This window comes from Daktulosphaira vitifoliae, unplaced genomic scaffold (genome assembly GCF_025091365.1).
Source record: "Daktulosphaira vitifoliae isolate Bord-2020 unplaced genomic scaffold, ASM2509136v1 Scaffold_1, whole genome shotgun sequence".
Taxonomy (NCBI): domain Eukaryota; kingdom Metazoa; phylum Arthropoda; class Insecta; order Hemiptera; family Phylloxeridae; genus Daktulosphaira; species Daktulosphaira vitifoliae.
The window spans coordinates 67,252,289-67,276,430 of record NW_026099572.1 but is presented as its reverse complement, the minus strand read 5'-3'; the positions used below and the strand labels follow the sequence as shown (position 1 = coordinate 67,276,430).

Genomic DNA, 24,142 nt, shown 5'->3' with positions numbered 1-24,142 from the left:
GTGTTAGATTTTCAAAAAAAATTATATCAAATGAAAGGGAAATATCTAAGGTTTCAATACAAAAAAATATTATTTTTATTTGTTCATTTTTGAAAAAGTTATGGCAGTTTTAAGTACAAAAAACATCCCGATAAAATGTAATTTTTATCGCAAACATTACATTTTTTTTTAAATTTTCGACAGCCATTTGCACATAGAAGATAAGATGTCGGGACAAATTTTTTTTTTTCATTTGATAGTATATAACATAATCTTTGATTTGATATATGTTTAAAGGACGCAGTATTTCCGGAACGTTTTCAAAAGTTCAGTTGAAAAAGATCAATTTTTTATACAATGTTTCAAGTTTTGAACGCCCCCAATATATGGGGAAATTGTCCAATTTTAATGAAAAGTATGTCAAATGAAATATGTACTTATAATGTATTTAGAAAAAAAAAATTTGTGCTGATATATACATTTTTCAAAAAGTTATAGCATTTTTAAGTTGAAAATTTAAAATCGAAAATCGAAAATTTTAACACAAAAATAGTGTTTTTTTAACTACGGCAGCCGTTTAAATGTAGAAAAAAAAGTGTCGGGACAAATTTTTTTTTTTCATTTTGTAGTACATAAAATAAGCTTTAATTTGATATATGTTTAAAGGACGCAGTATTTCCGGAACATTTTCAAAAATTAAGTTGAAAAAGTTAATTTTTGTAAAAAAGTTGCTATTTTAAATCCCCCCCAATGAGCAGGTTAAGTGATAGATTTTCAAAAAAATGATATCAAATGAAAGGTAAATATCTAAGGTTTTAGTATAAAAAAAAATTATGTTGATTTGTTGATTTTTCAAAAAGTTATGGAAGTTTTAAGAAAAAAAAGTGAAAAAATTTCGAAAATTAGCGATTTTTAAATTTGTAATTTTTTTGGATATTTCCCCCATTTACGGGAAACGAGGGCATTTTGTTCAATTTTTGAGGGTAATGTCTTCGACTAGATACAATTTGTGATCTTTTGACGTATCATTGAAAGAAATTGGTTCGGTGAGAGCTGAGAAAAAGTTGTAACAGACACAAAAAAAAAATACATCATAGTAAAACCAATACCTTCTCAGCTTCGCATCGAAGCTAAAACTTGAATAAATTTCGAAAATTAGCGATTTAAAATTTGTAATTTTTTTGGAGATTTCTTCCATTTACTGGGAACGAGGGTAATTTTTTCAATTTTTGAGGGTAATGTTTTGATTACATATTATTTGTGATCTTTTGACGTATCGTTGAAAGAAATCGGTTCGAGAAGAGCTGAGAAAAAGTGATAAAAGACCCATATAAAAAAAAAAAAACACATTATAGTAAAATGAATACCTCCTCAGCTTCGTATCGAATCTAAAAATCATTAGTTTTTCGATATTTGATATGCTTTTTGTAATTTATTGGAACAATAATTATCATATTAAAGAACTATCAATTATCGATACGGATACATTCAGAGCACAGACATAGATATTCAGAAGCCCATTCACTCAAAATGTTAAATGAACATATTATGAAATATTATAAACAGTTGGTTAGAAGGTCACTATTACTGAATACCCTCCTAATGTTAACGTTTCGAATGGGTTCCTAGGTGAACCTGATGTTAGTGATCCGAGGGACGTGGGGTCTCGTCCAGACGTTCGCCGAGTCAGTTATGTAACGCAAAGATTCAGTTGAATACCTGCGACAGAGGAAACCCCGCCATCCGGAACAGGAGGACTTGAGACGCAGGTTTAGACCGGCGCCCTGAGTTTTGATATGTGATAATATGCGTTATTGTGAGTTATTAAGTCCCGACCTTCGCAAAGTCCTGCCCCCCACCTTCATGTGAGATAGCCCTGGCAACGGTCTTTTGGGTCCAACTAACGAGGAAGGCAACGTTGTATTGTGATTTCTATAGATAGCGATGTAAATTATCCACAAGTCATCATAGATACACTTAAAAATTATTGATGAACATATTTTGTATGAAAAATTAAAATTCAAATTATTTCCTTAAATATGAGAAACTTAAATATTTTTAAATAGTTTTTTTTTTTTAATATGTTTAAATATAAATGTAATAATTCATAATTTTATGCGAATTATTTATTATTCTTTGCATAAAAGATTTGTCCAAATAAAAAACAAAATTATTTTTATTTTTCAATTATGTGGTTTATAATTGAATCTTTTTGTAAATCATTGAAAGTGTTCTAAAAACTATAAAACAGGTTACATTTAAATTAATTTTTTTATTATAGTAATTTTAGAATTTTTAAATTGTTCAAATAAGTACAAGAATAAAATTTAAAATGAGAATTTTCTGGTGCGTTGTTTTTACAGTTATAGTGTATGTGTTAAGTTGTACGTCACAAGAAAATAATTATAAAGATAATTACTGGTCATATATCGAAGAAGATTACGCATACCTTCATGATAATAACAAAAAAATACTTGAATTTAAATTTAATGAATTAAAGTACGATAATTATACAATTTTGGTTATGGCTAGATCTATAAAGTATTTATTTTTAATTTCCTATTATGGATTGTTGATTGTTTTTAAAGACGAAGATGAAAGAGCACCTTCTATGATAAGAAATATTTTAATTAACATGTTGGATATGGTTGCAAATTTCATGGATATTAAATATAAACCTATGAATGCTTTGAACTTATTATATAATTTATGTAAAGAAAATAATACATCATATTACTTTTGCTTAAAATATTTTAATATCATGTCCCGACTAGTTCATGAATGGTTCCAAGATATTAAAAAAACTACTCTAATGTATGAAGATATGAGTAGTGATTATGAATGGAAATGGTACAAAAATGTCGGAAATAGTATAGATATGAAAAATACAATGTTGTATCCGCCTGAAAAAAATCAACCATTGCATCAATTATGGTCTGTTTTTAATAGTTTAACATTATTTATGTCAAAAGAATATAAAGTGTTTTTGCAATAAATAGAATGTAAAAATATTATAACTAAAATATTCAGAATTTGATGATTTATTTTAATATTCTTTATACTATTAATCTTAAATATTAAAAAATATGATTTTAATTATTTAGATGTATTGTATCTCAAATAATAACTATAACGTGATCGTAAACTGCGCTCAATTTACTTTTTTATTTGTCAACTGCTCGCCGATTTTTCTGTATGATGAAAATGTGCGTTACAGTTTTTCTATAGAAAAAGTAATAACATTCTGTGTTATTTATAAAACTAGCAGAAAAAAATTATTGATACATAGATTTTTTACACCTATTTTTAGCCATAGAAAAACTCGAGCACAAATTATACACATTTTTTTACCTGAAGAAAAATCGGATCGCAGATTACATACAACTATTTTCTTACCTGTAAGAAACTATTGTTTCATTAACAATTTAAGGAATAAATATAACACAATTACCATTTTATGTAATTTTTTCTTTTCGTTGTTAGTAATTTTGTTATTATCTTATAAAACTATTTTGAGTGTACTTTCAGAGTTTATTTAATAAATAAAAATACATACTAATAACAATAGTCGTTCTTTGTTAAGCTACTTTACACAAAAATTAAATTTTCTGCAACCAAATCCTTATACCTTAAATTCATATCAATTTTTGATTTTTAAACGGCAACCCCATTCTTTTTTACATCATCAAATTTATTCAATTGAATAAACTTGGGCTTTTGTTTTTGATGCGTTAAGGTGCTTAAAGTTGAGGGAGATAAATTAATGAGTACTTATATTTAAAATACCCATGTTTTCGTTTTTATCGATATTCGATATGATAATAATGTCGTGTCACATATCTAATATATGTAAATCTATAACTAATTCATGAAAGTAAAAAAAAATCATAGGTATGATTTTAAGTTGTTGATAAGTTGTGTTCTTAAAGTAGAGGAGAGTGGAGAATGGCACCAACCTAAGAATAATTTTTAATGAAAAGTATACCAATAAAAATCATTTTAAGAGACTGTTTGATGTATTTATATTTATAACTAAGAATAAAAAAACTTTGGTTATATCAAATTAAGTGTTAAAAGAACTTGGTTTTAAATAAAAATTAAGCAATAACTTATACGTTACAACATTAAATATTAAGTAATAAAATAAAATTATTACCATCAAATATATATAATGTTTATCAATTTGATTTCAATTGGTAAAAATTGTTATAGTTTTGTTTATAACTTAAATGGAGAAAACATAAATTTCTGCATTTAATTAAGGTATTTAGAATGAAAGCAGTATTCGAAGAGACGTTGGTATGGATTATTCAAAAAATGATTATTATATAATTGAATTATTTTAATAGTAATGGAATAAGTGGAAGTTATATATTCATCCCCCACCTCTGTAATCGTAATCTATGTTCCTGAATATTAGCGGCACTTAAATAAATTTAAATTAATATTAAACTTAATACTTTTATATTCAAACATTTTTATAAAGTCAATAAATTTAAATCATTAAATTTACAAATATATCTTTTCTATATCTATACATTGTTAATATATAACGCTAAAAGAAGAACGATTACTGTTAAGGTTTAAATGCTCAAGATTATAGAATTTAATTATAGTTTTTCTGATAAAAAAATAAATTATTTGAAAGTATAATTGACATTCATAATATATAAATTGGTTCTCACTATTAATGTGTAGTCTTATTTATTTAAGAACATTTATGACTAACTACTTAGTGTTATAAAGTGCAAATTAAAAGGTGTAAACGTAAAAATTATATGTTTAAATATTGCGATGAAATATTTAAATTAACACTCATTTTGGTTTTTACTATTGTTTATGAGTTTTTTCGCTTGCGAGTTAAAATGTAAAAAAAATACTAAAAGCAATATAAATTATTTACACGCATAAAATGAAGTACTAAGAATATAAATCTAGTACAAATATATTTAATTGAAGTTGTATGACGTGGTATTCTATTGAGAGTATAATTATTTATACGGAATTTGTTTAATATAAAAATATTTCTGTTTTTGGCTTAGGCTATTAACTGTTAACAGGTAGGGTTTGATCATAATGTCCACTTGTTTTTTATAAATATACCACATATGTATAATTTCTATTTGTATATATATATAACTATAACTTCTGGGTTATAAAAATGTGTATAGTACAGAGTTAAAGTAGAATCTATAAAGTGAAAAATCAAACTTTTATCAGATTAATATTTTGAATACTATATAAATTCTATAATATTTGAGGCACACTTGATATAATTTTATACTAAGTTAATATGAAATTTTACACTAATTACTTATTTTCCAGTTGAAAAAAATTTTATTTTTGACAACATTTTATGATGACAGTTTTATATATTTATATAAGTATTTATGTTTTGAACAGAAATGTCATATACATGTGCACATATAAATTTTTAGTATCTTTACCCTACTTTGTTCTACCCCTAAATATATTCCAATGCATAAATATGTATACACCCTCGTTGAATATGTATGAATAAGAGTACATTAGATTACTTAACAAAGAGATTATTATCTATAGCAATTTGGATCAACGTTTATCTAATTTGTTTAATAACTCAACAAATTTCACAATTTGCCAATGAATTACTAAATCAACAAACTATAGATATGTCTGTGAATAAAGTCAATAGTGCCTAACCTAGATTTAATAAATTTAAGTATTTAGCACACACAATTTTCTTAAAATAATAATTACACTAAGTCAATTTTTTTTTAATACATTTCTCTATTAATCAATTATTAAGTACTTTTTAGTCTATCTCTTATACTTTATAAGTATGTCAAATTTCGTTGGTCTAATACAACATATATAATTAACTAGCTTACTTAGTAGATCTATTAATTATTTTAAGAAAATTATTTTTCATATTTTATATTTTTATTTATTTTCAATTTGTTTATTATTATTTACTTTTTAATTCATACTTTATACTTAAATTGTATCAACTTTTTTTTTTATGTCAAGATACATAATTAACTCTAGCTTATAAAATAAAGAATGAGGTAATTCAGAAAATAACAGATCGATAAAAATTTTTGAACCAGTATTTCGAAAGTTATTAGCATCTATAAATGTAGACTGGTGGTGAGATGCAAGTTATGTTTTTTTATGTAGTTAAATATGTATGTTGCGAATAAAAAAAATTAATTTGGTACACTTTGTAAGGGACAAGAGATAAACATAAAAATTATTCAAACATTTAAAATTCCCAAAATTATTATTATAAATTAAGTAGTCAATAATAAACCAATAATCCTACATAGATTTTTTTTTTATCCTAATAATTTTTCTATTGTATATCTAATCAAGGCAAAAATAATTGACACAACGGTTATGTGGGCCTTGTTAAATTACGTATATATTCGTCGAACGGACGATTCAAAAAAGACCCCCAGGAGATATAAAAAAACTAGGATAGTACAATTCATTTTCTAATGTGGTACACTATTTTTTACAACTCTCATAAGTCATTAACGGATCAAACGTCTTTGAGGTTATAACTATGACCTAATTAATACAACAAACAATTAAGACACAATCAAACTCCTGAACCCTTATTTCAACGAATATAACATTAACCTATTTAAATATTTACCTCTTAAGTTTTGTAAAGTATTAGCGTGAACGTAAGGTATTTATATTATTTAGTTAGTATTAGAAATATTTCTAAAACCAGGGTCGGATTAATATATTCACTGGGATTAGACATTTATTTTAAAAATGTTTTCATTAACTATCTCTTTATCCCATCCTCCTTTAAAAAGTTATGGTTACTGCTATAATATATACACTACACATTATTCAGTAGTTTACAAATCATTATCTGTTAGAAATTAAATTAAATATATTTTATTCGTGTTATTTTTTAAACTATTCTGAGAAAAATGTAAAATAAATGCATTGATGAAAACCTAATGTAATAATTATAAAGAATTCTATAGTAGCGACAAAACAGCTATTTAAAGCAAAATAATCAACACAATCGAATAAAAAACAGATAATTGTTAATGGTCATGACACTTCTTGCATACATAGACTGGTTTAATTTAGTGTTTATTATTATTATACTTCTGTTCACTACTTCTTGACTTTATGATCTTTCAACAAATTAAGAAGTCGCCTAGCATATTTAAAAATATTTATAATAAACATATTTGTGATTATAAAAATCACAAAATATAGAAGTATATTTAATATTTCAATCTTGTTTTCATATCACGAAGGTAAGCTTACATTTCACAGAAGATTGATAAGATTTATAATGAGTACATAAATTAAATAGGAAATCAGAAAAATTAAGTGATCACTAGAATAAAATATTTTTTAAATAATAAAAATCGGTATAATTTATACGAAGTTAACCAGCCTACTCCAATCTTTGAGTATATTACCAGTGTGGTCGATACAAATAAAGACCTCTTGAGAAAACAGAGAACCCACTTGTAGTTTCTATACTACTCGAGGTATTTATTCACACGACTCACAGTTAACACAAATAGACAACTACTGGTACGAGTGGCGTTTTTGATATTTAAAGTATGATAATTAATTACACTAATTTCTATTTAAAATGATTATTATATTAATAAATTTTCACAAATCACTTTGGTTTTCTATATTTTACAACTTCTAATAAAACCCTCGTACTCATGCCCAGAGAGAAAATTATTTTATATAATTTTATTTAATAAACACATAGTAACTCAATCGTCCACATACAAAGTCCCATAATAATTTTATATTCATTATGAGTTACTGTATTATGACGTATTTTTATATTGATTAGGCTCCTTTAACAAAAATGATGAGTAAAAAAACCTTCAAAACTATTATCGCTGTTGTAATAATCAAGATATGTGGGGATAACTTGATCACGCTAGGGTGTTTAGGGGTTTTCGCCAATTGGTGAGAATCGAGGTTTTATCGGGTTTGTACTGTCCGAGAGTTTAGAAAAATAAAGACAAGTAGATATAAAAAGGAATAATTTAAGTTCTTCTCTATAGAAGTGATCTAAAGAGGCTGACTGGTAAGTCCGTGCAAAATACAGAGCCAACAAAAAGATTGTGATCGTCTCACGAATACTATGTAATGTGATTATGTATAAGTTTCAAACTAGTCAGTGATAACTAATTTAAGTTTAAAAATTATTATAAATATTTGATCTATTGCTTTATCGTTCTTTAGTCGGATTTTTAATTATAAATAATTGGGTTAATATAAATTAACTTACTTTTCTTTTAATTGCAAAATATTCAGCGACATACAAAAATGACCCGTGTATTTTTTTAATAATAATCTTCCAAATTTTCAGAAGGATAAATAAATAAGATTTTAAACGCAGAATTGTAAAATAAATGTTGCACCAATATCGATGACAACACTAGGTCGCGGTTAATTGTTTTTTGTGGAGATAAGAGGAGTCTAGTAGAGCTCGAACTGAATTCTAAATTGAATCCAGAACTCGTTCGTGTGTGTGTGCAAGCAGAACTAAGCCTTTTTATATTGTTTTTAATTACCTCCATCTTTTGATATTATCGTCTACGTTTTTAGTGATAAATGTAAGATGCGTAATGCAAGGCTTTGGACTTATTATGACACTGTGATTATAACACAGTTCTTAATTACAGTATGTTCCTATCTAAATTGTAATTATTCTAAATACTTTTAATTTTCTATAAAAACTATTTCTGTTCTAAATAGTTTAAAATTTCATATTTTATTTACTAAGTTGTGCTTTAATTTAATTATATTGAAAAAAATGTATCTATTTATACGCAGAGGTCCGAGCATGTACCCTGTCCCATCTTATGAAAATGCTGCTTTCGTAAAAAAAGTAAAATGCAAAAATAAAAAGTTAATTTTTAGTTACAATATATAAAGACAGGCTAGTAAAATTCAAAACGAGCCCCACTTGTTCACCTCTTTCCTTGAAAGCCCATAATTGTCTAATATTAATAAGTTTTGTTAAGATTATATGAATATTAACGATCTTTAATTTTTGTTAGAGATGTATATTTTTATAGATATTTTTGTCCCATCATGTAATTTTATTAAACAACTAAATTTTTATTTAAAAAGAAGTACATTTTATTACAATTTTTATTTTAACATATATGGCACATATGTTAATAGATTACAAATGTTATGACTAAATCACTAAAAATATATACATTTTAAACGCAATTTCTTTTTTTTAAAGTTTAGAAACATCTTAATACTATCTAAATTGATAAAATTATAATTTTTTTATTTATTTATAATTATAAAATTCAATTATGGAATTTATATTTTGAGATGTTATAATTATTTATTTTACTTGGACTTCTCATATTGATAAATGACAGTAAAATAACTGTATAAAAGTTATAATATTAAGAATTTAATTGCATTTCGAAATACAGCTGATCTTTTAACATCATTTATAATTTAACAAATAGAATTATAAAAAAAATTGAATATAATTTAATGCATTAAACCGACGGAAGAAAAATTAGAACACACGATCATAAAAGTTATTTGGTTTTATAATAATAAAACTAATTTGTTGGGTAGCCAAATCAATACCGAAAAACTTTTTAAAGACTGGCCTATAGCCAAACTAGTAGAATAAAAATTCAAAATTATGTATTTTTGGGATTTATACTTTCTTTTGTTAGATAAACTAACTCAGATTTTTATTCATCGATTTAAAACTATTTTTTAATAACAAAGGCGTTTGCTTCATTTATTATTAAGAATATTATTTATTTTCATCATTTAAGACCTCGAAAAGTTATATGTAGGATCGCATTAATTTCGAATATTAGACACTAACCGTAAGACTTAATATTATACATTTTCTCATTTAATTAATAATTAAAATAAATTTATAAATCTATACAGGGTTTTCGGTGTTTAATTTATAACCTTGTTTTTAGAAAACAGTTATACCTAACATTAAATTAGATTAAAAAAAATGTCTACTTTGATTTGAATAATTTTCCATTGGTAGATAAATTAATATCTTACGGTGCATACAAAATATTGCTTCGATATTAACCTAAAACTAAGAATTAAATTTTATTTACTAAGACAATATAATGACTATATGTACTAACATATTACATAAGCAATAGTTAACAAATATATTTTTTTAAATACATTATTGAGTAATCTATTCAAATACTCAGTATTTTATTGTATATATCTATCTTTAAACGGTGATTAATTACTTTCAATTATTTTACAATATACATTTTATTGTACTTTTTGCCAATTATCCTGTCAATTATTAGTGACAATAATACTGTTGATAATAGATTATTACACTTGATTTAGTATAAAAACAACGTTAAAAAGATAATTTATTTTGATTAAAGAATAAAGTAAAACTATTTTACTTTTTAAAACCATCTTAAGCAATTTTTTTTTAATTACAAATTCTATTAACAAAAATAACTGTATGGGAAAAAATGAATATCATTTTCTTGACTAAAAATATACTAAAAACAATATTCGATTATTCTAGAACGATTTTTTGCTCAAAATTATATCAATTTCTAATCAAACTAAAAAATCGTATACTATTGTTGAGGTAGAAAATTTCTTAAAAACTTCGTGGCATTATTTGCCATATTTCCAATCGGATATAAATGTTAAGTAAATACATTATGTCTACTATAAAAGAAAAAGTCCGGCTGTATATTGAAGAAGTTTTGTGCAAAAGTATTATAAAACGAACAAGCTTTATTTTAAGTAATGCCGTTTTCCATGACTAAATGGTTAGATTCGACGGGCCGTGACAATGCAGCCATTTCCTTATTAAAAATATTTCACCTTCAAAATTACCCCTGAACAACAGTTTTATAGGGGCAAAAACATGCTCTCCGGCGGTACCAGATGTGACGTTATATATTAAAATAAAATTGCCATTCCTGCTTGGAATATTAAACCGATTACTGGTTACGCTTTCCTCCGGCCTTTGTGGCAGTGAATCGCATCATATTTTTATATCTTGAAGTCGACTTGAGGCGTCTTGAAAAACTTTATAACGACCAATTTGCCACCGAAAACAAAACATCATTTCTCTCAACAAAATAAAATCTAATTCTCAAGTTTTAACTTTAAAATCACTTCTNTATTTTTATATCTTGAAGTCGACTTGAGGCGTCTTGAAAAACTTTATAACGACCAATTTGCCACCGAAAACAAAACATCATTTTTCTCAACAGAATAAAATCTAATTCTCAAGTTTTAACTTTAAAATCACTTCTTTTTTTAAGTTGACTTGATTAATTAGCTATTGTTCTTATGGTACTATTGTTTCGTTTCAGAAGTTTTCAGTGCGTCTTAAAATTGGAAAGCTCACTGCTTGGTATATTATTTAATATTTAATAGAATACTCTAAAATATTGTTAGTATAACAATATTTAGAATAGTAAGTCGTATTTTTTTTGGCAGAATACAAGTTAAAAGTAACTTGATAAAAATATTTTTTTGAAAACACTTATTTTAATGAAATTTTCAAATTTTATACTTCGATGTATACCAAAATTATAAAAAAAAAGTATTTTTTTATGAATAACCTAAGCACAGAAGGTTTAAAAGAGAACACCCAAACATATAAATTTTTCAACGATATTTTTACTATGAGAAATCAGCCATGAATTTAAATAAATTCATAAGTTTTACAAAAAAATTACTTTATTTTTAAATTTTTTTGAAAATATTTCGGAAGTCTGACATACTGAAACTTATATCAAATTAAAGCTTTTTAACAGTACTTTTAATGAAAAAAAAAACGTCCCGGCTGAATTTTTTCTATGAGTAATTTGACTTATAAAAGCACTATTTCAGAAAAAAAATATCAACAGATTCGCATCGAAGCGTTTTTTATAATAGAGCGTTAATCACTGTAGATATTATGAATACTTGTTTCATATATATTGCGTCTTCATTGTGTTGTTTTTATTTTCTTATTTTATAATTTGAATTTTATTGCTATTTCATAGATTCACATATATGGATCAACAAAAAAAATTAATTTAACTTTTACCAATTATGTACTTTATAAAAATTCTGAATAAATTACTGAAGTTTAAAACAGTTAGATATGCTAAGATAAATTTTAAAACTTGTTCCACTAAACTCTGCAAATAAATTAGTTGTAAACTTAAAAATATCATAAGTTTGGCAGTACAAAGTCTTAGATAAAAGTTAACATTTTAGTATCAGGAACTCATGAGTATCAGCATAACTAACATTCTAATTGAATAATTCTAGTGGCCTATTTGAAAATTGTGTTAATGAAACTCTGAATAGGTACTATCTTGAGACGCCTGAATATACAACTGCATTATTAGGCATAGGGTTTTTTATAGTGCAACTCTTAGTATGAAATTAAAAAATCTTATTTTCGAATGCTAGTACGCTAAAAAATATATATTAGTGTACTAAAGTTTTAAATGAACTTTTTAGAGTGGATATCTACTACACTAATCATTATTTCAGTATACTAATTACTGTTAAAATTCATTTTTTATGAAAACGTATACTCTTTAGTGTATTTATAACGTTTGTTATTTTATTTAATTTTACAAAAATGGAACATCATTATATGTATTAAATTAAAGTTGTAGGTTTAATTTAGATATTATTGAAAAAGGTCAAGATAATGACCATACAATAATATAGCGGAAGATTTGTTCATTGGTATAAAATAAGTGTCATAAAATTAATTACAATATGTAAATGTACATATATTTTCTAGTTAAATTAATAAATTGTTAATTTCTGTAGTAATGTTTAAATAGGCATTTGTACAAAAATTTAGGCTGACAAAAAATCTTGTACTAAGTTAATGAGTAGTTCATTAACTTAGTACTTAGGAAATTTTTTTTTGCTCTTATGGACGTAGTGTCTATAAGAGCAAAAAGAAGTTTCCTCCCATCTCAAAATATTTTAAAATAACTATGCAGGGTGATTTTTTAATCATAACACAATCAATTACTTGCAGAATATACATTATTATGTATATAATTTAAACATTTTTTTTTTTGGTTCTCTTTAGTTACACATTATTCTTGAATTATTAACTATTTAAAACTTTTTATGTTTATCCTTTATGTCTTGTAAATGTGTCAACTTTGTTTTTTTAAATGAGAACACATATTTTTAATTTAATAAAATGTTTGAGTTTTTAATTTAATAGTAAATGGCATTTGAATTTTTAATATAACTTTATTAGTTTATTAGATATAAACATTTAAAGTTTCAAATTTTTAAGTTAATATACATGTATAATACACAAGGAATTATAAATACAAGTAGCTAATTGGATTTTTATGAGTATTGACAGGAGTACAATCATTTGAAGGATATCAATATTAAGAATGCTAGATGTACATGACTGATAAAGAGCGTTTTATCGATTTTCTAAAAAATATTGATGTTCTGTGACAGGGGTATATGATAAGTGTTGTTTAAAAAATTACTAGAACCCGTAAAATATTGTTAAACCAGAACCAGTACTCCAAATTTAGCTAATTGTAGACAGACTATCAATCGTAGTTTTCTTGCCAGATGACTTCACCATACCGTAGATTCACTTGAATTATTATGTCTTACCAATTTTGAAGTTCCCTTAAACATAAATTGTACCACTTTCCCTTTAGTTATTCCTTACTGCTCAACATCATAACTACTTAATTTTCATTAATCATCCGGTTGGTATGAGCTGCTAATGCTGACACCATCTTTTTAATATAACTCATACAATTAAAACCAATCATAAACATTCATATTATAATACGCTCATGTAATATTTTTTTAATACATATTATTTTGTTCTACATATATTTTACTTCTTAGTTATATTTATTTTTCTCATTATATACATAAATATATATACATATAAGTAAGATTGAAAGCAATTTGCTAATAACTAATATTATGTTGTGTGTTATATGTAATATGTACTATGTCAAACTTGTAAATTGGGCTTGTCCCGTTATAATATAAATCATAAAAATAATAATAATAACCAGTATTAGCTTAATTTGTCGTATGATTAATAATTTATTAACGTTAAAATCAAAGCTAACTTTTATTTATGATAAACTAACTTCTGTAAGTTAATTACTAAAGATGAGCATTATTAAGAGAGAGAACTTAGATTATTTATAATGCATTTTTGAACAGATATAAAATCTATAATGATAATTTTTTGTAAACAGAAATAATTATTTAATATTTTTATTAACTCTAATTTTAATAATTATTAAACAATTACTAGTTAATTGAAAACAAAATTAAAGAAATATACATTAAAACCTGATTGATAATTTAATATACAACTGAATTAACTTAATTTTTCGAAGTTGTCGACAAAAAAAATCCTCTACGAACATTTGTATTACTATTATTGACCAGTAAAAAAAAAATTCGTGGTTTTCTTTTTTTTTTTTTTTTTNATGGTATAGTAGTTTGTACAATAATTAGGAGTTTTAATTACGTAATGTTAACAAGATTAAATCATTTATAAAGATAATAGGTCTCTGCACCATTCTCACTTAAGACGCCTTACTGGATTGCCAGGCAAGGCGTTTGCGCTCAGCATTTGAATTAATCTGTTGGGGTTGGATTCAAGTTTCATCCAGAATCTTTTATAATATAGTCTTGCCATTTCTTTAATTGTGTTGAGATGGAGGTCTGAATGTAGGGCCATGTTTGTGACGTACCAGGGCGCCCCGGTTATGATACTTAAGCAGATGTTTTGGAAACTTTGGATTGTTCTCTGGTTAGAACTTTTTGCTGGTCCCCAAATTATTATGCCATAAGACCATAGTGGTTGGAGTAATGTTTTGTACAATATAATTTTATTTGACAAAGAAATATTTGACTTAAGCAAAGGTCTTAGTAAATGAAGTCTCGAGTTCAGTTTTTTCCTTTTTTCTGTTAAATGAGGACCCCAGGTTAACCTTTGGTCAAAAATTAATCCTAGGTATTTAACATCGGTTGAATGAGGAATAATAATGTTATTAATAGTAACTAATGGGCAGTCATGCTTTTTAAGAGTGAATGTAATGAAAGAAGATTTCGACTCATTTATTTTGACACGCCAGGTCTTGAACCAAAGCGAAAATTCGTGGTTATTTACAAAAATAGTACTTTCTGTCTTACGGAGACATTCTCTATTGTTCATCATATTTAAAATCAATAAGATATGTATTTTTATGAAATCACATTTATAAATATCAGTATCAGGTTTTTTAAAATCCCATTAGTCATAAAATACTATAAATTGAATTATTATTATTCTAATATTGCTATAGTATTTTGATAATAGTTTAGATATAAATTTTTTCAATGGTCTGTTCAATACAACAAATAATTTTTTTAAACGTGAATCTTATTATTCATTTGTTTGCTCTACTAAAATAATTAAAATTTCTATACTAAATTTAATAATAATAAAAAAAACTATTAAGTTTTTATAAAATTTAGCATTTAACTTTGGGAATATCCAATGTAAATATCCCAAGCACAGTAGGGACGCTGTATAGTTAGTACAAGTCAAATGATATGTGATAGTAATTAAAATCACTATTATAAAAAACGCTCCCATGCAAAGCTATTGAATTTTCTTTTTAGAAGGAATTGTTAAATTATGTAAAGTTATCTAAATCTGTAAAGACACTACCAGATAATAAATACTATAATAAATAATTTATGGACTATCATAACAGATTATTGTCATCACAAAGGCAGCAATAATACCAGTTGTACTATCACCAGTATTGTAAAATCAAATCAATGTTGAATTTTTACTTGACATCCAAATCTTTAAATAATGTGTATTACGCAAACGGTTCGCCGGATAAAAAAAATATTAAGGACAAAGTTGTTTGTAATATATTCCTTTTATTATATTATAAAGTTAAAATTAGGGGTTCCATTTAAAAAAAATTATAAATAAAGATGTTTTTCCTTGAAGGGACTAAAAAAAAGGTTAAACAACATATTACTGAGTTTTTTGAACCAAATATTTTTTCTCTTCACAAAAATTTAAAATTCTCAATAGTTTTTGAGAAAATGAGTGTCTTACTAGATTTTGATCACTCTGTATGGTTGCAATACATACATTACATGCCTTCTTTAAGAATAAAAAATCAGATTTTCAAAAAAATATACCTAATAAAAGGAAAGTATTTAGATATTTATAAAAAAAATTCGTTTGTATTTATCCATGTTTCAAAAATGTTTGGTAGTTTTATGTAAAAAAAGTTTAAAAATAAGATAACTTAACGATTTCGAAAATCGTATGTTTTTGGATAATTTTTTCCACTTAAGGAAAACAGAGGAATTATTTCAACTAGATACAGTTTGTGATCTTTTGACGAATCGTTGGACGATTAGTTCAGAAAGAGCTGAGAACTTATGATAACAATTCAATATCATTTTGTGAAAGTTTTTATTTAGTAATCAATAATATCAGCATTTTCTCGAGGTAAATACACATGTATTATTTTGTTTTTATTTATATTTTAATACATTTACAACTTCGCCTGCTGTGGTCACTATTGTACACATATTTCAGTTTTTTGGTATCTAGAAATAACCTTTAACTAGAGGTATATATTTTATTTTACATAATATTATATAAATAAAATACATTTTATAATAGTTTACATTCAAGAATTTACTAATAGAAGATTTGTTTGACATTGTTAGTTTAAATATTTTATCGTTATAAAAAATATTAATTTTTGTATTAAGTAGTTTATTTTTGTGATTTTAAAATATTTTTGAGCTTCAAAAGATTTAAATTATTGAAAATTATTTAATAAAATATATGTGTATGTTATGAATTTAAAAATATTTAGATTATTCTCTTTAGTATTAAAGCTAAATTTTATTGGTTTTTATAATAACGCCAATTAATTTTGTTTAATGTTTTAAATATTAATTATTTTTAAATAATATTGTTTTAATATACTTACAGTTCGCACATTTTTAGTGTTATGCATTATTGATACTAGGTTATTATTTCAAATAAATTGCTATAGTTTAAAAGATCTAAATAATTTACTTTAGTTTAGCTATTACTTTTTATGTGAACATAAAAACTTTACAAATTTAATCAGTTAAGTTTATGGATGGTAAAATATCATAAGACATTACTGTTTAAAAGTATTATAAGACCAACATACGCTGCTTTTAAAACTAACATTGTTCAATTTTCTAAAGACTTTAAAATATAATATATTTTAAAATTGTTGGATTCTATCCAACAATTTTGAGACATTTTAGTTTTAACTATGCCTGAAATATTACATTGCCATATTTCGAAACATTAAAAAATCTTTAACTTATCTGTGAAACAAATAACATATCACATGGGACTCGTAAATAAAATTGGGATGACATTTTTATTGCAAGATATTAACCGATTCAAGTTTGGGCACCTTCCCAAAGGTGTATTATCACCCGATTATAGACCCTTAGGTCAACGATGTTCAGTATTCCCCTCACAATAATAATCTAGTTCCTTAGACATATGCTATGCCTGTTAATAATTATTATGATAATCATTTTGCAGTTCGTAAAAAAATGTTCATATATTTTTTGAAAAATTAATGATTAGTTTATACCAGTGGTCGGCAACCTTTTTTAATTCTCGGGCCACATTTACAAATTAAAAAGAGTTCGCGGGCCAGATAAAAAAAAAAAATTTATAATTACATTATTTATTATGCAAAAAAATACTATCTAAAACTTAAAATAATAAAATGTATAAAATAAAAATTACAGTTTTTAATATAATTATAATATGAAAGTATGAATGTAATGTATTGGTAAAATGCTTAATGATATTCAATTAAATTAGTCGATTTAGAATTTAAAGCGGGCCGCCGGTTGCCGACCACTGGTTTATACAATATACAAACTAAAAACTATACAATAAAAATTCTGAATTCACTTCGAAAAATAACTATACAATTTTTTATAATTTAAATATTGCCCCAATATCTTAATCCTATAACAGTATAAAATTTTAATTATAAAGAAATTAAGATATATAAAATAATATATATTTTATTTAATCATAGTTTTTAACCAAATAATACTTTAAAATAGTGAAGAAATTTAAAATAAAATTACTTGTGATAGCCACGACATTCCTTATTTATTACTTAATATTAAATTTAAATATTTGACAACAAAAAAGGTCTAAAAAGTTTTTTATAAGCTACCGAAAACTGTAGTTTGAATTATATCCTGTTGAATATGACCTAAATTATATTTCTGTTTATTTATTAAATATAAATACTGTGGTATATAATTTGAAAACATTTTTAGAGGTCACGATTTTACTAATTACTTAGAATAGTCAACACTAAAAATTATAGATAAATATTATATTCAAATATGAATTTCCTAACTAAATTAATTTATTCATTAACTTATTGCAATTGTTATCATTCTATTTTAAGTATTATTTACTTCAAACTTTGTACGAGACACTTTTAAATACGTTTTTATTGTAATAAAAATTGTACCATTTTACCTAAAATGAAGTTTAATTTAACGTTTGGGTTATTCAGTAATATTAAGTGGATTGGTAGTGTGGTTTAAAACTCAATATGCAGAATTTCTCTGAAAATCTAATCGACTCCACTTGTTAATTGAATTTTGCTGAAATTGTGATTTATCCCTATAAAAATATTACTATTATCATTTCATAGTAACTTACTATGCTTAGTAGTTAACCCTTTGAAAGCCTTTCTAATCTTGGATCTTTAACTTTAAAACTGATACAGAAGAAAAATACATATTTATGATAAAAAAAAGTATTTTTTGTTTCTAAAATAATTTAAGATCTTTTGGGTTAGAAATACTGGTCTAACTTCAAAACCATAGTTGTAAATTAATAATTTATAAGTAAAATTAAAGGTACTCACTAGTGTACTCAGGTCTGAAATAGTTAACTTCTATTAATTTTTACATTTAAAGTTCGAAATTGAATTCTGATTTTAAATAACAAAAATATAAATCATAAAATTTCTTACTAAAAAAATATGAAGCCAGATTTGGAATCAGCGTTGAAATTCCATGAAGAATCATTTAAAAATTGTAAAAAATAAAAACGTTTTTCTTACTTGTTGTATTATGTAATTAATAAAATTTTTATTTTTCAGGTAAGTGAAAAAGTTTCCTCTATTACTATACTTGATGAAGATGGCAAATAACGGTTTGTGTAAAATATTAATATTAACTTGAAAATTAAATTAGCTCCTAATTTTAGAACACTAAATGTGGAATTTACAATAACATATATTATTGGAGTTGTGATTTTAAACAAACCTATATGAATATATATTTTAACTTTTTAATTAAGAATAGCGTAAGAGATGTGTATGGTTTACACTTTTACTTACAACTAGGTTTGTGCTTCTGCACTTTTATTCAGACTTCTGTTTTTAGAAAAAAAACATTTTATTTTAAGATGTTATACATTATGATTTCCAAGTAGAGAAATTTTATTTACTAGAATAGTAGGTACCTTTAGCGATTTCTTTGTTGCTTACATAAATTCAATGCAAGATTAGAATGATTTGAACTTTATGAAACACCAACTTGTAATATATCACAATGGAATTGAAAAAAACTATACAATGAGAGTTTATGAGAAAAAAATTTACTGATGTTGGTGAAAATCATTGAAGTAGTTCAATAAATCAGACTAAACCGGAAATGTTTGGATAGGCAAACGCTATTCATGGAGTTCATGGTTTTCTTTTTTAAGACGCTAAGCTCTCAGTTGTCAGAAAAACACTCAAAGCATTCTTAGATATATAATAATTTTGGGATCAGCATTCTTTATTTGTAATATTATTGAGACCTTCCAACAGAATTTTTGTCGAAAAACAGACGGCACAATATTGACAGATGTCACTACGTCAACACTAAAATAAGCATTGATTGTCATGACGATAATAATAAATAATTATTTTTGATTGGGGTAATTGAGCTATTGCTTTTTTAAGCTTAACCACACACTATAAGCTTATTTTTTAAAGCACTCATATTGTCTAAATTAAATTATAAACCCTCGTAGAATCGTATTTTATACTATCAAAAATTAGTTAAAAATATATCTAAGAAATATAAAAAAAAATGTTTTTTTTTCATCCATATGTTTAAACCATAATATTTATTAACCTAGAAGATAAAATTTAACAAAAAAATTTGAAAAGTTTTAATAATTTAGTATGATAACACTTTATATTGACAACACTATTTTTTTGTGTTTAAAATTAAAAAAACTTATAAATATTTCCTAGAAAACTAAAAGTTTTTCATTCACTGAGAGTTCCATCTTAATCCACTTTTATTTTCAAACTTTAAATCTGAGGTTTATTTATTTTCTTTTTGTTTTAAACTTTTTTAGGACATAGACTTTTAATAAATTTAATAATTAAAAAGCTAATATAAATCTACTGAAGCAAGATCCACTTTAAATTATCCTTATGTTATTCACAAATGTTTTTAGATTACAATGTTGTAATACTTACATTTAAATTTATAGCTATCATCCCTTTTAACTTAATTTGTTTATTTATGTTACTCTCTGTATAAAACTGAGTACCGTCATAGCTTATTTTATAATGAGAGTGTCTGCGTTCAAAATAATTCCTAACCTGGACCTATTCATATAATAGCTTCTGTAGTTAACTGTAAGTTGTAATTTTTAGAATTCATTAAATTTAAAAGGTTTTTTTACTGTAAAACTACTAAAAATAAGTATAATTATTATTATTACTAAAATAATGTTACTATTATAGTCAATTACACTAAAAATTACGACTTCAAAAACAATAATCAAATGCAGATAATTTTTTTAGAAAAAAAAATGGTACTGTTTTATTAAATTACTTTTTTGTTTATTTATTCATTAACAATTTGTGGACTATTATGGATAAATTATCATGCTTTTAATTGATACGAATAACTACATTATGTGTATGTAATTATCTAATCAGATAATAGAATTTTTACAAAAGCCACAAAAATTACAAAAAAAAACGCGGATACGTATTTCGAGTATAATGTTATCATTATCAATGCTAAAAACATGTTTTTTTATTATATAATTAATTTTTATTTCTGTAATTAATATCAATATTGAATGAATACGATAAAACTAGTGTTATGATTTGTTTGTATCCATCGAATATACTCGAAACTTAATTTATTCTCAGTAACTTCAATTATTATGAATAAAGTTTGGCTATAAGCTTAAATTGCTATAATCAGTAAGTAGAATTTCACCAACAAAATATCGTCACAGTATGTCGTTCGATTATAGAGAGTAACTAATTGGCAGGTGTATAAAATTTATATCCACATCTCAAAATATATGGTTGTTATCCTTTATTAACTAAACGTCCATTTGATTTACTGCGGTGTGTTCCATTAATAAGTATAGGACAATAAATTACAATTGTCACTATTTTTATAACTCAGGCTATTTTATGTCCAGTTTAATTAGGGAAGCTTTCAAATTTTTTTTTAACATATTCTCTTTTCTTAAATAAACATAACATATGTTTAGCTCTATATTTAAAATGCCACAATAGATTATGGAACATAAATCAATATTATATTTTAATAGAAAATCGTTGATTCTTCTATCTTTTTATTTATAGCAAAAATGAATTTCGTAAACTTTTTCAAAATATTTTTGCAACTAATTTATTTATTAAACGGGTAAACACTCTTTGTCATTTCGAAATGTATAAATAACACACAAGTTGGAATAAAAAAAGTAGCAATAATAATAATAATAATAATAATATGCGGTCGAGACCGACGCAGTCATGTTATACTTCCGACAGACATAAACTGCACAAGTGTTTTCGCGCAATAATTACAATGAATAACGTTATAAAAAGACGCTTAATGATTAAGGCGTCATAAAAAAACGTAAAACAGTGTGTCTACTGCAACACAACACGTGTTCATAGAAAGCAAACGAGTATGCGAATGATAGTAAAATTCTAATAAGCGACTGCGCATTACCCGTAACGTAAAACCGTTTGGGCAGGTCACGGTCGCAGCACTCTCAGTACCAAACATCAATCTGTCCTTTGAGAGAGTTGTGTTTGTAGATTAGGTATATAAAATTTTGATTTTGTACTTTTTCTAATTTAATAATGTCTGTGTTAAATATTTAATTCCAAATTAGATAGGCATATTCTAGATGGGAACGAATTAACGAGGTACGCAAAATATTAGTCATCACTGCGTTAAGGATTTTTGAACGTCGTTTTGCAAATACTGATTTACTTATTAATTATGTAATCAATGTGTTCCCTGAAATATAATCTGCAGTCTAACATTACAACAAGGTCTTTGAATGTATATGTCTTTAATCGGTTTGCTGTTGATACTGTAATTGAATTGTAAATAGTGTCTTTTCCTTCTAAAAATGATTGTATTGCATTTTTTAAAGTTTTATGTCCGTATCATTATTTTACATCAATATGAAAATCAGTCACTATGATTTTGAAACCAAAGCAATCATATGATTTAAATTTTTTTTAGAAATTTTATATAATCCACTTATACACAATGTTACAATTCTTTGATTCATAATCATTAAATAATAACTATGTACCAAAGGATTGTAATGACTCATTAATGTATCAACTTTTTTTTAACTAGTATATCAAAAGTTATTAACACTTAAGAATAATGAACGGTAGTGGGTCTGTTTATTTTTATTTTTAAGTATTTTTGTTCCGCTTTACTCTTGCTACCACGATTTAGAAAAAAATATAAATATATCTTTTTAGATAATGGCGTAGTTGTTGTTATCTAAATGTTATTTTCTTATTTTTAAGCGTGTTTGTTTTCATTTAAAAACTAAAGTTGATATAATATTAAGAAGCAAAAGGAGTTATAGAACTGTATATTTCATGTTAATTAAAGTAAGTAGCACACTAATAACTTCAGAAAAGTAAAAATGATACTTAATCTTATACTTATGAAGATAATGAGTGAGACGTATTACTCTATACAATAAATAAATCTGCAGAGAAAAGTAAAACTCAATGATACACAAATGTTACATAGATTCGAGTTAATTCAAGTTAAGTTTAATCGAATAGTTGTATTATTTTATTAATTTTAACTCACTATAATCTGGTAATATTTTTAAAAATTTGAATACTTTGTCATTTTTTCGTCGTCTTAATAATATTTTTTATAGTGTGATTTCATGTATACTGCAACTTCTAAAATTATATCTTTTAGTGTAGCTTTACAAGTTCCATAAATGACAAGTAAACAGTTTTGAATAGTTTCTCTGTATTTAATGGTTGAACCATTGCAGTATAAAAAATTAGAAGGAATTAATTAATACAAATATGAGATAAATATATATATATATCCTTTATAGTTATAAAATTATTATTATTTTTTATTTGTCAACATTTTAAATTTTAAAATAACGTTAATATTAAATTGATTATTTTAAAATTTATGAAGCAACTAGCTGAAAAGACGACTTCAGTTCAATTTGTAAACATTTTTTTAATAAGATAAATGTTTAATATATAATCTAATTAAATATTAATACTTCACAGCTGACAGCTTATGTCGTACCAATTTTAAAATATTCATAACCTGATAATCTTTGTCAAACTGAACGGGTTCCTGAAATAATCGAATCAGTTTGACATCGATTGAAAAAATTGATAACGAGTAAAGAAAATATGTTTTTGATTGAAACGACAAAGACATCAAATTTTAGTTATTTATTATTAATTGTTTAAATTTATTAACAGTAAAAAATAAGATTAAACTAATAAAAAGCGTACTACTATTTGAAGACCATAATTATTTCATGTAAAATGAATGATGGTGCTGGACAAACCTGGACGAGACTTGACGTTGATTGATAACTTCTCTGTAGTGTACGTCAAAAGTTATTGATTCCAGGCGCTAATCTGACACTCTTTTAATTTTTTTATATACTTGAAAAGAAAGTAAAATTTTGAATGAGGTCTTAGTCTGAGTCCAATGCTTCTTTGTATCGGAGTGCTTGTACGTTTTTATAGGGTTAATGATGTTA

At 24.8% G+C, this 24,142-nt stretch overlaps 1 protein-coding gene across 3 annotated transcripts in view; it reads left to right on the top strand.

The window, feature by feature from the left end:
• LOC126895848 (zwei Ig domain protein zig-8-like) overlaps positions 1-24,142 on the top strand; it is a 170,892-nt gene that overhangs the window by 58,052 nt on the left and 88,698 nt on the right. The window contains exon 1 of one of the 3 annotated variants that reach the window (XM_050668126.1): positions 283-394. The exons of the other annotated variants lie outside the window; for them this stretch is intronic. Within the exon in view, the coding sequence (XP_050524083.1) occupies positions 337-394 (58 nt within the window). The 5' untranslated portion in view covers positions 283-336. Of the gene's footprint in view, positions 1-282; positions 395-24,142 lie in introns of those variants that run through there. 3 annotated transcript variants of the gene reach the window in all.